Source organism: Montipora foliosa, chromosome 2 (assembly GCF_036669935.1).
Source record: "Montipora foliosa isolate CH-2021 chromosome 2, ASM3666993v2, whole genome shotgun sequence".
NCBI lineage: Eukaryota > Metazoa > Cnidaria > Anthozoa > Scleractinia > Acroporidae > Montipora > Montipora foliosa.
Genome location: NC_090870.1, coordinates 51,342,404 through 51,357,021, shown reverse-complemented (window position 1 = coordinate 51,357,021; position 14,618 = coordinate 51,342,404). Strand labels below are relative to the sequence as shown.

The following is a 14,618-nucleotide window of genomic DNA, read 5'->3' as shown; positions in this document are numbered from 1 at the left end:
TTCCAGCAGCAGGCAGCCCAGGCGCGGTGTACGATTTATAGACTTTGTATGGGAAAATATACTTTGAGCTTATAAATGCTAAAGTAAGCTGTAAATGTACAAATAAACTTCACTTACCTCTACGTACAGTTGTCCTCGTCTTTTCTGTGCAATCGGAGGGCAAACTGTGTCCGCTTTAGACGCTTTTGTGGCTTACGAATTTTTGGGATGTCGTTAGTTGTTAGAGGGGAAATGACATAATCTATAAATCGTACACCGAGCTTGGGCTGCCTGTGTTTCCCGTAGTTCATTCAGTTAACAGAAGGTGATCACGTGCACCTTTATGCTTTCCTAGCACCCGATCAATTTCTTCCTTTTGACAAAACATCATGACCTTTCCGTTTCTTCATTAAAGTCAGAGAATGCAGAAATTTGCGTGTTTTTAAGATCGATTGTCATTAATAATCTTTCGATGAGAATTCGATTGAGCGTTCGTACAAAAAGTATGTTATTTTTTTCTTCATCTGTCTTTTGGCTTCGCTTTTTCTGATGGCATCAGATTAGACTAACAAGAAGAGGAATTATGAAGCGGAAACAACACCTTCAGTCCTTTCTTTGTGTTTGCAATATACGTTTGCATAGTGTCACTGCAAGACATGCTGGAAAACGTCCGTCAGAGCAATTTGCAGCTAGTGTTTTGCAGACTATTTATTTAAAGAAGAAACGAGTGAATTTTACTCAAGACCGTGTTTTGTTATCTTAAAACTGAATTTATTACTAAAGCTTAAAAAACCAAAAGACCTCAAAATGGGACAGGACATCACAAAATGATTAAACGCGTGAACGCGTGAGCCAAAGGGCCTCTGCTGGCTCGACATGTGGGTGACCCCACAAATGGTCTTAATGACCCCTCACTTAAAAAAGTAACTGGAACCCTGCAGTTCAATACCACCCAATTCAGTGCCTTCCTTTTTGTGTAACACGTACCACAGGCAAACCAGTGTACGCTTTATGGAGCGTCTAGCTGTTTTAACTATACAGAAAGTATCCTAAACATTCATAAAAGCTAACCTTAGGCCTAAAAGCTTTTCGTTAGGCCTAATTAGCCTAAAATTAGCTTTTATGAATGTTTAGGATACTTTTCTTTAGGCCCAATTAGGCCTGAGGTTAGCTTTTATGAATGGTTATTATACTTTCTGTATTGGTAAAACAATGACCTGTGACCTGTGTTTTGTACCTGCCGAAGCCCAACTTCTTGCAGTTTTCTCAGGGTCTAAAGTGCACTTCCAGAATGTGGAAGTCCGTTGTGATTGGTCTACGTAAATTCCGGCTCGTTTCAGGAGGCGCTCGTGGAAGAGGAACGCGTGACGAAACCCAAAGAGCGTCTGCGGGGGAGGCTATGTTTGGGACAGTTTAGGTTATTTTTGGCCAGATAATACTTAGAGAAGGAGTTTGATAAGCGCGAACCTGCGATTTTTGGCAAAATCTCCAACAACGATTGAGTTATAACAATCGTTTGTCTTGTTTGTTACGCGGTTTTGTGGCCGGCTACAGTTGCTTATTTTGGAACTGAATTAATCGTTACCTTTCTATTTATAGGCTTTTTGTGTGAAATAGATGTCCAGTCGTGAGCTGCTTTGTTTGACTGTGAAATGGCAGTCGAGTAAGTAAATTTCTACGCTTTTAATAGCTTGACGTTTTAATTAGTTCGATTTTGCTGTTGCTCTAACTGAAGAGAAAAGGTGTGAAGATTATCCGTCAAACGGAAAATGTTGTAAAAGAGATTACTTTGCATGTAATTTCAGTTTTAGTTGTTGATTAAAATTGCCGGTTATTGTTTGCAAGGCTTGTTTGTTTACTACTGTCAGCTCAGAGGTGTTTGATCACTGTAAAGTGCATATGTTGTGGTTAAATTTTTTAAACTGGTTAATTTTTTTTAGAACACTGCTCACTTTAACACATTTGGATATCTTTCTGTAATTACTTTTATTTGAGTATGTCTAAAATAAACTAAAGAAATTATTTGAAGATTATTATGATGGATTGTTGTCTCTGATGCTATCAAAGACAATAATAAAAGGAAAAGGAAAAGGAATGTCGAAACCTTCTGTTGCGGAGCTAATTACGTATATGGAAAAATACAAATCTGTCCTAAGAAAGTTGAAATGTGGGTTGATCAGAAGGAAGAAAATCGAGGAATCAAGACGATTAAATCGACAATTTGAAATGGACTCTGGGAGAGTCTATGATCAGTTTAATAACATTTCCAAGAACAAGAAGGATTGTATTAATGGCAGACTGACCTACAAGAGCAATCTAGATTACAGTAAAGAGGAGTGTCAAATGATAACATAGAAGACGCTAGTGGTTTTTCGAAGGATTTGTGGGAAAAGAGAGGAACGGGGGATCCATCTGGGGCCTGGTTTAAAGAAATTAAGAACACTATCAACAAACGCGTCCCGGCCCGTCCGAGGAGGAATGGAATCTAGAGCTTAAACAAGTGCTTAAATCAGTTAAGAGGAAGAGAAACTGGAGTGCTCCGGGACCTGATAAACTAGCAAAGTATTGGTGGAAAAATGCAGAGATCCTTTACCAAGGAGTGACACGGTGTTTCAAGTCAATTTCAAAAGTTGATTCCAACTATCCAGCGTGGTTTACTGGAGGTAAAACATCTTTAATCCCGAAAGAAGGAAACTTCACAAGCGACAGCCAAAGGCCGATTGACTGCCTTAACACTGTATATAAATGGTTCACATCTTGTATGCTAAGGCCTATGGACGAACACCTAAACAGGTATGAGCTAATGGAGAAGCAGCAGAGAGGTGCTACGGAAGGATGTAGGGGCACACCACACATTGATAGAATTGTTACTCAAGATTGTCATCGAGGTAGAAGGAATTTAAGCATGGCATGGATAGACGTAACCAAAGCGTATGGTTCTGTTGACCACGACTGGCTATGTGAGATGATGGTTGTACATCGCTTTCCAATATGGATAAGAAAAGTGGTAACCAAGTTATGCAATTCATGGAATACCTGAAGTATCAGATGTAATCATCCACTTTAACAGACGACTTCCCCAAGGCGATTCACAATTCGTCTGAATCCTGTCTTGCGGAAACTCAATGCTACAGAAGGATATCGACTCTCTAAACCAATCAGTACCAAAGTCAAACACCCATTGTATATCGATGACCACAAAGTCTTTGCCGCCTCAACCCAGAAGCTGAAAACTAAGATGAAATCTACAAAAAAACAATGCAGGACATCGGACTCGAATGGAATCCAAAAAAGTGTTCCGTCGTAAACATAAAGAGAGGAGTCAAAGCGGCCGACGAGCAGGGAATGACGTTTGATGAATCGACAGTAGTTTAATGTTTAGGAGAGGGAAGTCAATACAAATTTCTTGGCGTTCTGGAGGGTAGTCGGCAAGAAGATGAAGTAGCTTTTAAAGTTGCCTCTGAGGTTTACCTGAACAGATTGTCTATAATATGGTCAAGTCCACTGTCTGATTCCCATCGTACTCTGGATACCAATCAGTACGCTCTTCCAGCACAAGCTATTTAATGTGGACACAACATCTACCGATTACAGAACTTAAGCAAATTGACCGGGAAGCTCGTAAGATCATGGTGGAAGAAGGAGGTAAGTACCCACTTATTAGTTCAACCGCGTTGTGCTACCTTGCAAGAGAATCAGGAGGCTGAGGGTTACGATCGGTAGAGGCAGAGTACAAGGCTATCAAGATTAAAGGCGCATTTAATCTGTTCAAGAACAATGACTATGGAATTTGTACGCCAGTTTGGGAACCGCTCAATAGAGCTCGGACATAATTCTATGGTTAAAGAGGCTGCTAAGTTTGGCCAAGAACTTGGATTCGAGTTAACGTTTGTCTACCCTAATCCTGTATGCCGCAACGACGAAGATGGAGAGGAAATCCCAGGTGCAAAGATTAAGAAAAAAGGTGAAAGAAGCTCAGCAAAACCAACTCAAAGGAAATATTGTAAGCCAGAAGTCACAAGGGAAGTTGACTGCCTCGAGATGGAGGGACCCAGTACAAAGCCAAGGCTGCTTCAACTGGTTGGTGTGAAAGAAGGTTGGGATAGGGTAGATGTGCTGGAGAGAATCAAGTAGGGGTAAGTGAGTAGAAGAGAGGAAAAAATGTCTAGTTCTTTCTTAGACCCCCTAAAAACCAAGCCCCGGGGTTTTTTTAACTACAACTCAAAAAAAAGAAAAATCCCTTTTTTAGACAGTTGATAAAAATAAAACCATTTCAAACAATTTACACTGGTTTGAAAAAAAATGAACCGGTTTAAAAAAATTCAACCCAATAACAAAGTTATACCACAATATATACACTATCGACGATTAACTTGGTACTTTATGCAGAAGCATAATTATTTCCATATACACTATATGGCTTTTTGGAGTTAGAAACGGGAGCTCCGCTTTTAATTAAAATTGGCTAAATCTATATATTAAGCCTCGTTTGCATAGTGTGCCCATTTGTCACTGGTTTGTTGTGAGATGTGAGACTACGTACTTACCGTAATATTTTCACAGATAAGCTTGCTTTAAAAAGGCTTAAGTGAACTCGGGACCTCCTTAGCTACTCTATTGAATTGTGCGAGATTTATTACTGCAAAGTGGCGTTTTTAAGGGCACTAACACATGTAGATAATCAGACAGTTTTAATAAACCATTCGAAATGGTGCTTTGAAAACTACACACTCATTTCCTACACAAGACTTGTTCTTAGTTTCATATTTTCGGTGGTTTGAACGGCAGATACCTGTGATAGATTAGATTTGCCAGGCTTCTTCGAGTAACAGTTGTCAATTTTCGAGAAGGCACTGCAATTTTCTTCACCGTGAGTTTCAAAGAATATTAAACCGTATCAACGTACAACGTAGTACACGGTACTATTGTCTCAATTGTGACGGCCCAAACTGCTAATTGTTACGGTGTTTGAGCAAAACCCCTTAACTGCACTCAAATCTCAAAATAAAGGGTACTTGATTTGCCTGAGAAGTATCCATTGAAGAGACAGATATTGCCCACAGGCCATTTCATAGGTAGAAAAACTATGTCATTTAACTCAATTACCTGCAAAACTTGCCGATGTTGTGTTGATTTCCTTGCTGCCTTTTGCAAAGGACACTAATGACACAAAAATATTAAAAAAAACCGCGGCCTCTGAGCGCTTCATAACAAAAGACAGGCAGTAATGTTCTTAGAAGAAGTGTTTTTCTCATTCATTTCGACGTTCATTTCGAGAAGAGGGCTGCCACCTGCTGGGAAAAGAATAGATTCCTGCGATAGGTCAGGTAACACCAAAATTATTTGTTGCATTAAGGGTTAATTGAATTGCTTTTTGTTGGTGCAAGCCACCAGGCGAACAGCAACACTGATCTTGACGGTCTCCCTGTATGCTTTATGCCAGGAAAAACTCGATTTCTCGATTTTGTGAGTGTCTGTCTCAATGATTTTATGTCATTCTGTGATCCTCCAGCGAGACAACAATGGCGTCCACACCGGAGGAAGAAAGAAAGGAATTTTAGTCGAAATCACGGAAAAATTACATTGAGAGCTTCTTTAGAGCCCAGCGAAGGCATCTGGATGGTTTTTATGGCAAAACTTGGCAATTGTAAACGATATTCATGTGAAAATTTTAAAGCGAGTTTCTGAATCTGTTGCGTTACATGTTATTAGTATTAGTAAATCGACAAAATAAACAAAATTGTGTTTAACTTGTCAATCATTCGTCAGAAAAGCTATTACGACCTGCCTGGTAATTTTATCGTCGAGACAATAATTGCTTTTCGTGCGAAACGCTGAAAACTGGATGTTTGAGCTTTAACAGTGAACGCTTAAAGATGAATCCCGGCAATTGGAATTTAAATCCAATGGCAAACTATGCCGGTCTACACTATGAGCAGACAAACTTGGTAGGACGCTGGAACGTTCCACCATACGTGATCCATTATCCCGCCAAAATGTTCGATGTTTTGGCGCGCGCGACGAAATAGAATATTAAAAAGTGAAATAAATCAGTGCTATATTAAGGTGTTGACAGAATTTGCCGGATGCGGACACCGCAGACAAAATTTGTCCTTCGATTTCGTCGAGACAATTCCAGTTTTGTCCGCTAGTGCGGTAGGCCCTTAGTCAGTTTATATTTTGTTGTTTATGCCGTTACGACAGCCAAAAAACGTCTTTATACGCTAGACGGTTAACCCCATTTGACACCTTCAAGTATTTTCACGTGGTTTAAGCTTGTCTGTAAGGGACCGGTCATTGGTTACTGGGGGGGGGGGGGGGGGGAGGGCCACTAAATTGAGTAAAAGTTTGGCCAAGAAGTTGTGGCCCACCCCCATAAAGGGTTTAAAAAAATTGACCTTCCAAAAACTCAAATTAAATAATTGTGACCCTCCCCAAAGGCAAAACAGTAAAAAAGTGGATATAAATAACTCTCAGCTTTTCCTATAGTCAGATATTAACCTTGTTTAAAAGAATCAATAATAAAGATATCGTCCTTTCCATGTCCTGCATGTTCCACCAGATGTGGTAGTACACAGAATGTCACTTATTTGCACTTCTTCTTTGTTATCATCATTGTTGCCTTCATTGACAGCATCGCTTACGCTGCCAACAGTGTCGTCATTGTCGTCGCCGTCATCATCATCGTCGTCGCCGTCGTCGTCATAACCACTATTGTCGTTATCCTCGCTGTCATCGTCACCCTCACTGTCATCTTCATTTTTTTCAAATGGTTGGAGTTATTGGTACGCCAACATGATACAACTCGGCTTAGCAGTGACGCAAGGGACTACCTCTCCAGCCTACTAGGCAAAAGTGGAGGCAATACTGCAATCAGTACCAGTACTTACCACGGCGACGGCAATGAAGATGATGATGATCTGAATTATGATGCTGATGATGATCATGATGATGATGGTGACGACGACGGATACGATGATGACGATGACTGCAGTTTTTTTGAAGCGGCCAGCCAAATCAGTCCAGTGCAGGAGAATAGTTCAGATGACGATTATGGCCCATACTGGGATAATTCCCCAACTTGCACACCATACCTGGATCATGTCAGACTAACTGTCAGACGTTTTCTATGGATCGTTTTCACGTGACGTCATCATTTTCTAAAATCCAAAACAAAAGAGCCACGAAAGTTTTTATCCTCATCAGGCATAAGAGGCGGTAAATTTGTATCCATTTGCAATTTTAAAGCTCAATAGCGTGCTTTGTTTGGAAACCAGAGCATTTTTAAGTTCGGAGTAATAGCGGCGCGTGACACGAGGGCACGATCGAGTTTATTGAGAAATATATATTTATCTCATGGTTTTGAGCCTTTTTAGAATTGAAAGCATTAGGAAAAGTGCTTAGGTAAATAGCTGTTTGTTCAGTATAGATGATCACTCGTCTAGATAGCCAAAGTAAGTAACAGATGTTGACACTATTTTCCGGCCGCCATATTGGTGCACCACAGAGGTACACCAACATAGCGTTTTCATACTAGGCTCTGTAAATTTCTGCGAAACATTTCGACGAATATCTGAAGTTTGGGCGAACGCACAGGCTTAAAACTTGGAGAAGTGTCGTCTTCATTTATCTTCTACAGCATCACGAATTCTTGACTTTTTCCACTGGATGGTTTCCGATTTATTTTTTTATTGCGTGACAGTGAAAACGATCTATATTACTTTTATTCTTGAAGAAAGTATTGTTTCTGTTCAGAAAGTAGAGCATATTATTAGGTATCATCAGTTATAATCAATGTGCGGTGCACGTGCGCAAATCAGACATGGAACTTTTGCAGTTTTTAGTTGCTACTGATCATGACATCTCATGAGTTGTATTTTTAAATTTGTACAAACTTCGTACAACAAATGAATCATGTAAGAAACCGACACAAATAGTAAGTGTTTCTTTGAACAGTTATGCATTTTATAAAGACCTTTTGTATTTATAATACATGTACCTTTATTATATAGGCCCGTATTTTACTTTTTATGCTGCAACCAGTGACAAATTAAAATTCACGGGGTAGAGTGACCCAAATCAAGAGACCTCTGAGTTCAGAGACTGGTGGTAAATACTTATAATCTCAAAAACACGTAGCCCTCCCCTCAAGGGACTTTTTTTAAACATGGCCCTCCCCAAAGTGAAGCTCAAAAAATAGTGACCCTCCCCCCAAATATTCCCCCCCCCCCCCCCCAGTAAATAATGACCGGTCCCTAACTTCGGCCGTTAACTTGTTTTCCACTCTCACAATTACCTACTTTTTGCTCAGAATAACCATTTAGAATGATTTTCTGGTTTCTGAGATGATACTTTTTGATTGGTAGGCATATTGTGGCAGAAAATTCATCAACTTAAATTTGGCGACGAGCTGCGACGACTAAGTTTAAATACATGATTGCTCTTGCCTGCCTTCCTTTCATGATGTCCCTAAAAACAATCATGAAATATCCGCGGAAGGTCGATTTCTCTGAAATTTGAAAGGTTGATTGCTAAACAGTGGAGATTGGATCTTTGCTACGAATAAAAATCCCTGTGTTTTGCTTTAGAATAATGCGACTTTTGTTTCGTGAGTGATGTAATGCTTATCTTAATTTGTCCTTGTCATGCAAATTTTGACAGGGAATATTAAATTTCCAAATATTTCTACTGAAAGCCTTAGCGGGAAACAATATTTTAAGTGACAACTTGGACATTTTTTTCGCAAAAGGGTTCATAATTCATTTATAAGACATCTTTTATGCAGTCAATAAAAAATTGTTGACTTAAATCATTAACTGACAATTGCCAGGTTTAAAAGTTGTGCAAATATTACTCAATACTTCCACATCTCACTCGCAGCACTTCACTTGCAAATGCAACAACTTGTGGCAGGAGTGCCCAACGACAAACGTTTCAGAATTGAACCGTTTTTGGCTAAAATGATTTGTGAGCGTCTGCAAACAGATTTCTGGTTAACTGTTAACTTCCGTGGAAAAACTTAACCGCTCTTGAGAGCCAGCTAGCAATAACTATGACATATGTAAAACCAACTTTAGGCCTAGTTAGGGTCTTCGTTTTCGAGACACCCCATATGTAGTTGCCAGCCAGCAACCGTCTTACCTATAGTTTCCCAGCCAGGGAATATTATTTTTGGGTTGCCAAACCCAGTCGGAATCTGCGTTTCATTTCGTCGTTTTTTTTTCATTTTCTTCCGTGTCGGTAAAAGTCTTGCCTGTCACTCCCCTGCTAAGTGGTGTCTTTGTGCATAGAGTCTTCTGTGCGTATTTGTTAGGTTTGAGGGGGCTGGGGTAATTCGTTTATTTCTCTGGTGCACACAGGAGAACATTTAATTATTAACCGGCAATGGCGTCGAAAGCCATTGTAACGCGAATGGCGTTTTAGTGCATCTTTAAACAAAATATACCCTTATGGAGCTCAAGAATGGCACTTCAATTGGATAAACAAGAAAGGTGGTGAAAAATAAATATCTGAAATCTTAAAAGCGACGAGTAATGGTCTTCGACAACAATTTCATTGTTCGCCGTTGGATATCAAGTGAGCCTTGTTTCTAATATTTTGCTAACTTGGTATTATATACAACACTGAAATCAAATGGCAATTCTTTTATGGATTTAACAAACATTCAAGGAATCGAACGCCTTGAATGCATCACAGTGTTTACTGAAGTCGCATCTAAGATGTCTGGCAGATTACATTCATTTTGTACTAAACTCTGCAAAGGTAAAAACAAAATTGGAAATGTGATCACAGTGAAAAATTATTTGAATGAAAGATTGTTGTCTCTTTTGTCCTTTATGTTTTACGGTCAAGGTTCTTTCGAAAAGGGTTTGATGTGAACTGTCGGAAATTGCATATGCTTGTGACACCGATTGTGTGTCTCGTTTGCACGCATGCAATTGAAATAGGAAGGGTTTTTTGCCTCTAATAGCAAATACGTTGTTTGTTTCAATAAATGTTTCACTGGATAAGATTTTTGTGAAATTTCCACCTTTTGTAAATTTATCATGTTGGGTAATTTTCGAGCTTAACAAATTTGCAGACGTGTGTTGAAATGTGATACGGGAGGATTTTTGTCGTAGTGCACTGTAAGCAGCGCATAAGTCACGAAAATAAACAGGTTTGTTGGAAGCGTGCTTGAGTTTCAACAAAATGAGCCCCAAAATCAGCAAAAAATTGTGACGCTGATGAGTAATAAAGGAGCTGCTATTTCCAAAACGATGGAATTACCTGGTGATAAATAACCTCGTCTTGGAGACTAAATTGTTGGGCCATTGTGATCTTTGTGTTGAATTCGCACATTTCTTGTCAAACTTTATAACTCTTGAAAGAAAAAGAAAACTAACAAAAACAAAACCCGGTATCTTGCCATCATTTGACACAGATGCTTTGAACACTGTTTCACGAGTAAACACGCCGCGGTCACCGGCTTGATCACGGAGCCCGCTGAATTCGATGTCACTTTCGATTTTGCGATTTTCTTGTGCAGCAAAAAGTACAATAACAAAATTGAACGTAGCAAAAATCTCGCAAAATGTTTTTCGCTGATGGTAACTTTTCATGGATATTCGCGGTTCAAAATTAATGTTGTTTTCATGTCGTAAATACGCGTAAATGTTGTTGCTGATGGCAAAATATTTTATTCTCGATCGACCATCCTGAAAACTTCCTTCTGCTCTTCCTAAAAACTGTGTATCAATTTTTATTCACTTTTGCATCAATATTTGTTTTACATAAAGCAAGCTAACAAAATCTGTATTTTGCGTAGTTCGCATTTTTGGGCGTTTAAATAGAATTTTCGGTCCTATGCTTCTGTTACGAAGTGGTATATTTTTTAGTTAACTTATCCAGATTCCAACCCCGCCGGACATAGATTAACTTCAGTCAGACGCTCATAGTGCACGCTTAAACTTGTGGTGAAAAGAAGTTGTGAGGGAACTTGAAAATGATCAATATGTCAGCCTAGAAGCCAATGTCTCTCGATTCCCTTTTATTTTCTTCAATCTTTCTGGGTTAAGTACTTTGCGAGTAACCACATGTCTTCTCATGGGGCTATTTACCTAAGACTTTTACCATGACACAACAATGATATACAATACCAAAACAATATCGCGTACTATTAGAGCTATATATTGAACTTGAATATCCTGGAAGACAAAACACAGCTCAGTTGACAATAGGCCACTTCGGAAAATATCATATCGTATCATATATCATATATCTTTATTTACCCTCGGATTTTTAGAGTAGCTTGGTGTAGCTAATTTCTCCGAGCATTTACCCTCCCAACCATGATACATCACAGAAGACAGACCACAACACCGGGAACTACATGCCCTACTCTTTGCGACAAGTGTCCAGGTTCTTTTACGTCCCACAGGATTATGAACATTGAAGGGTTGTGAGACGGGACCTCCGGCTTATCGTCCTTATCCGAGAAGACTAGAGAGTCTAATCATTTGCAGATGTAATTACAAAGGCAGCACTTTCTCCTCAGTTATTTAAAGACCCTGAGTGTTGGTCCGGCCGGAGTTGAACTCACGACCTCCCGCGTGACAGCCCGGTGCTCAACCAACTGAGCCACAGGGTCATAATACTCTTTTTTGTTCCCCCAAATTTTGCATGAGCATTGTTTTTGTTTTCTCTTGGGACCATTGTAAGTCCCAAGAGAAACTGGAAACAATGCTTATGGAAAATTTGGGGGGACAGACATAGCCTATTGTGGTATTTTCCAAAGTGGCCTATATGGAATAAAGCGCTGTGTTACTGCACTACCACACATACGCGATGCGTGCCTATTTTTTTCTAAAGATGACAGGGTTTTTTTCTTTGTGACAAAATATTAATGATTAATAGGCTGATAGCCAAGTTTTTAACCTCAGAAAAAGATCTCTTTCGTCGTATCAATGTGTGAGCCAAAGGGCCTCTGCTGGCACGACTTCTGGGTGACCCCTTAAATGGTCTTAATGACCCTCGACTTGAAAAAATTGACTGGAACGCTGCAGTTCAGTACTACCCAACTCAGTCCTTTCTGTTTTTGAGTAACACGTACCACAGGGAACCCAGTGTACGCTCATCGAGCGTCTAGTTTACGTTAGCATTTTTGAAACGACGGTTTTTTGCCAGCCAGGGAATTTTTTTAAAATTTTATTTTCTTATCCGTTTTTGCAGTGAGACACCTCACAGGTGCCCTAGGCTCAGTGTGAGCTTGGCCGACAAAAATATAAGGACCTTTAACTGGGATTCCCATACAAATCCTTATAGTTTTGTTGGCCATGCTCACACTGAGCTTGGGGCACCTGCTTACTACTTACCTAACGCTCACAAGTGCTATAATCTAAAAGAAAACAATATTCAAAATACCTTTTTCTGGAGTCCATAGCAATTCATATTTAGTCGCGTTCACATTCTCAATGGGCTTTTTTAGAATGACTGCAAAAGTCTCGCGCGCTCATTGGCTAGTTTTTATTGTCAATAAGCGGACAGACACTGACAGACACAAATTTATATTTTATGCAATAATGACGCGATATTGCTCGCGTCAGATTGAAGTTTCTTGCATTTTTGTCTCAGGTTCTTCTCGTATTTTGATGTCAGTTTTTCATGCGTCTGTCCTGTTATTGACAATGGATTCCGTCATAACATTGTCAAAGTGGTCGGATCCACAGCTACTTTGACAATGTTATGACGAAATTCATGATCAATAACAGGACGGACTCATGAAAAAATGACATCTCGAGGACGTCTAGACGAATTAAACGTCTGGCCGAAAGTACGACTAATATAAAATTCATGATTTTCTTCAAAAGAGACTGGGATTTTAATCACCAAGGAGATTGGGTACCCCAGAGACCGATTCGATTCGATTCGCATGTGCCCTTCATTGCTAAGTACGTCCCAGTTTAGTGCGTCTCGTCTTAATAATAGACGGCTTAGACGTCTGAGACCACTTTATAAAACGTCTGTTAGACGTTTAATTCGTCTGACGTTTAATGCGGAGTTTATTTGGTCAACTCCAGAGATGCTTCACAGTAATTCATTCGTGAAACCGCCTTTTATTCCTACACTAAAAATTGAGAGATTGAAAGTTGTACAGCAACCAAAGAGTTACCATTTGCTATGATGGGCCGAAACCCGACCGGACGAATCCCTGTTTTTGGATGAATTGCACTAACAACGAAGTACTGTTCATCTCCACGCCAGCTTGTTCTTGGCATATCAACAATGACTTCCATCATTTCTCAATATATTGATTTTATTGACTTATCTTTGTCGTTTATCAGTCTAATTTTGTATGTCAGCACACTTACCTAAGTTCAAGTATTTGAAGAGAGAGTGCTTTCTTTGTAATTACATCTGTAGATGGTCTTTCGGTGTAAGGACTATAAAGGTTCCGTCTCTGAAAATATGACTCGGCGTTATCATGTAATTTTGCGATGATTCCGAGTCGTTTGGCTTGGAAAGGGTGTACCAATATCTTAGGAATATAAAGTTGGTATGAACGGTGTTATTGGGTGTTTGGAGAGAAAATTGACATTTTTTGTCGGATGACCTTCTCTTCTATGTGACTTTAAATTTGCTCGGAGGTCAAGCGAATTTTTTTCCACAACGGCGGACAAATGTGCCAAAATGTGAAACGCACCTGCAAGGCGTGCAGAACCTTTGATTTCACTCATCGGACTCATTGTTTTGTGGGGTTCTCGTCCTCGTCGACGTTATCCTTGCTAAAACTCCCTGTTTTTAGCACTAAGGAATGTTAAAGAACCGACACATTGTTCGCGAAGAGTTGGACAATGAGCTTTAATGCTCGAGAGAGGATGTGGTAAGAGAACGGATCCCCATACCTCATCATAGTTTTTTTTTTAAATCTGTTTTTAGTTCTGCAAAGCTATTTTACATGTCAGTATTTGTTCCCAATGCCACCATTATTTAAATACTCATTACGTTATTACAACTGGCCAACCGGTGCCTCTCTTAAAATAGCTGCGTGGCTAAAATTAAATTTTTTAAGAACTATCATCGGAATACGGCCCTATGTATAGGGGATCCGTTCTCTTACCTCATTCCCTCTTGGCTTCCCATGCTGTGGTCTTTTGACCACAAAACCCAAATACGGTCAAAAGTCAGGCGCCTTTTTGCCGGGCGCTGGAAGTTTCACAAAGACTACGGGAATGTCGCAGTGGTGAGAGAACTCGCCTGCCACCAATGTGGTCAGGGTTCGAATCCCAAACTTTGCATCACATGTGGGTTTTAGTTTATTCATTCTCTTCACTGCTCCGAGAGGTTTTTCTCCGGATACTCCGGTTTTCCCCTCTCCTTAAAAGCCAACCTACGGTCTTTACACCGTCTCCAATCAGTGCCGCAGCACTAAATACAGTTGACACTTAAATAGAGATGTTCATCATCATCATCACTAATGTGCAAATGATTCCTCACGAAGTAGAGGAAGAATATGGCACTCCACTTATGTCCAGAAATGCACGTAATTACATGTAGATGCGCAAATTGTTATATCCAACGCGAAGTGTCCCTTTAAGTCTAAGCATTTGCTATCTATTTCTTGCAATAAGTCCAAGAATCGTTGTTATTGTTGTGGTTAT

At 39.8% G+C, this 14,618-nt stretch overlaps 1 protein-coding gene across 1 annotated transcript in view; it reads right to left on the bottom strand.

Annotated features, from left to right (window-relative positions):
• The window catches only part of LOC137993493 (uncharacterized), a 35,455-nt gene extending 30,208 nt beyond the window's left edge, over nucleotides 1–5,247 (bottom strand). Inside the window, exon 1 of the mRNA XM_068839396.1 lies at nucleotides 5,086–5,247. Coding sequence (XP_068695497.1) covers nucleotides 5,086–5,188 — 103 coding nt within the window. The 5' untranslated portion in view covers nucleotides 5,189–5,247. The remainder of the gene's footprint in view (nucleotides 1–5,085) is intronic.
• Between the last annotated feature and the right edge of the window lie 9,371 nt (nucleotides 5,248–14,618).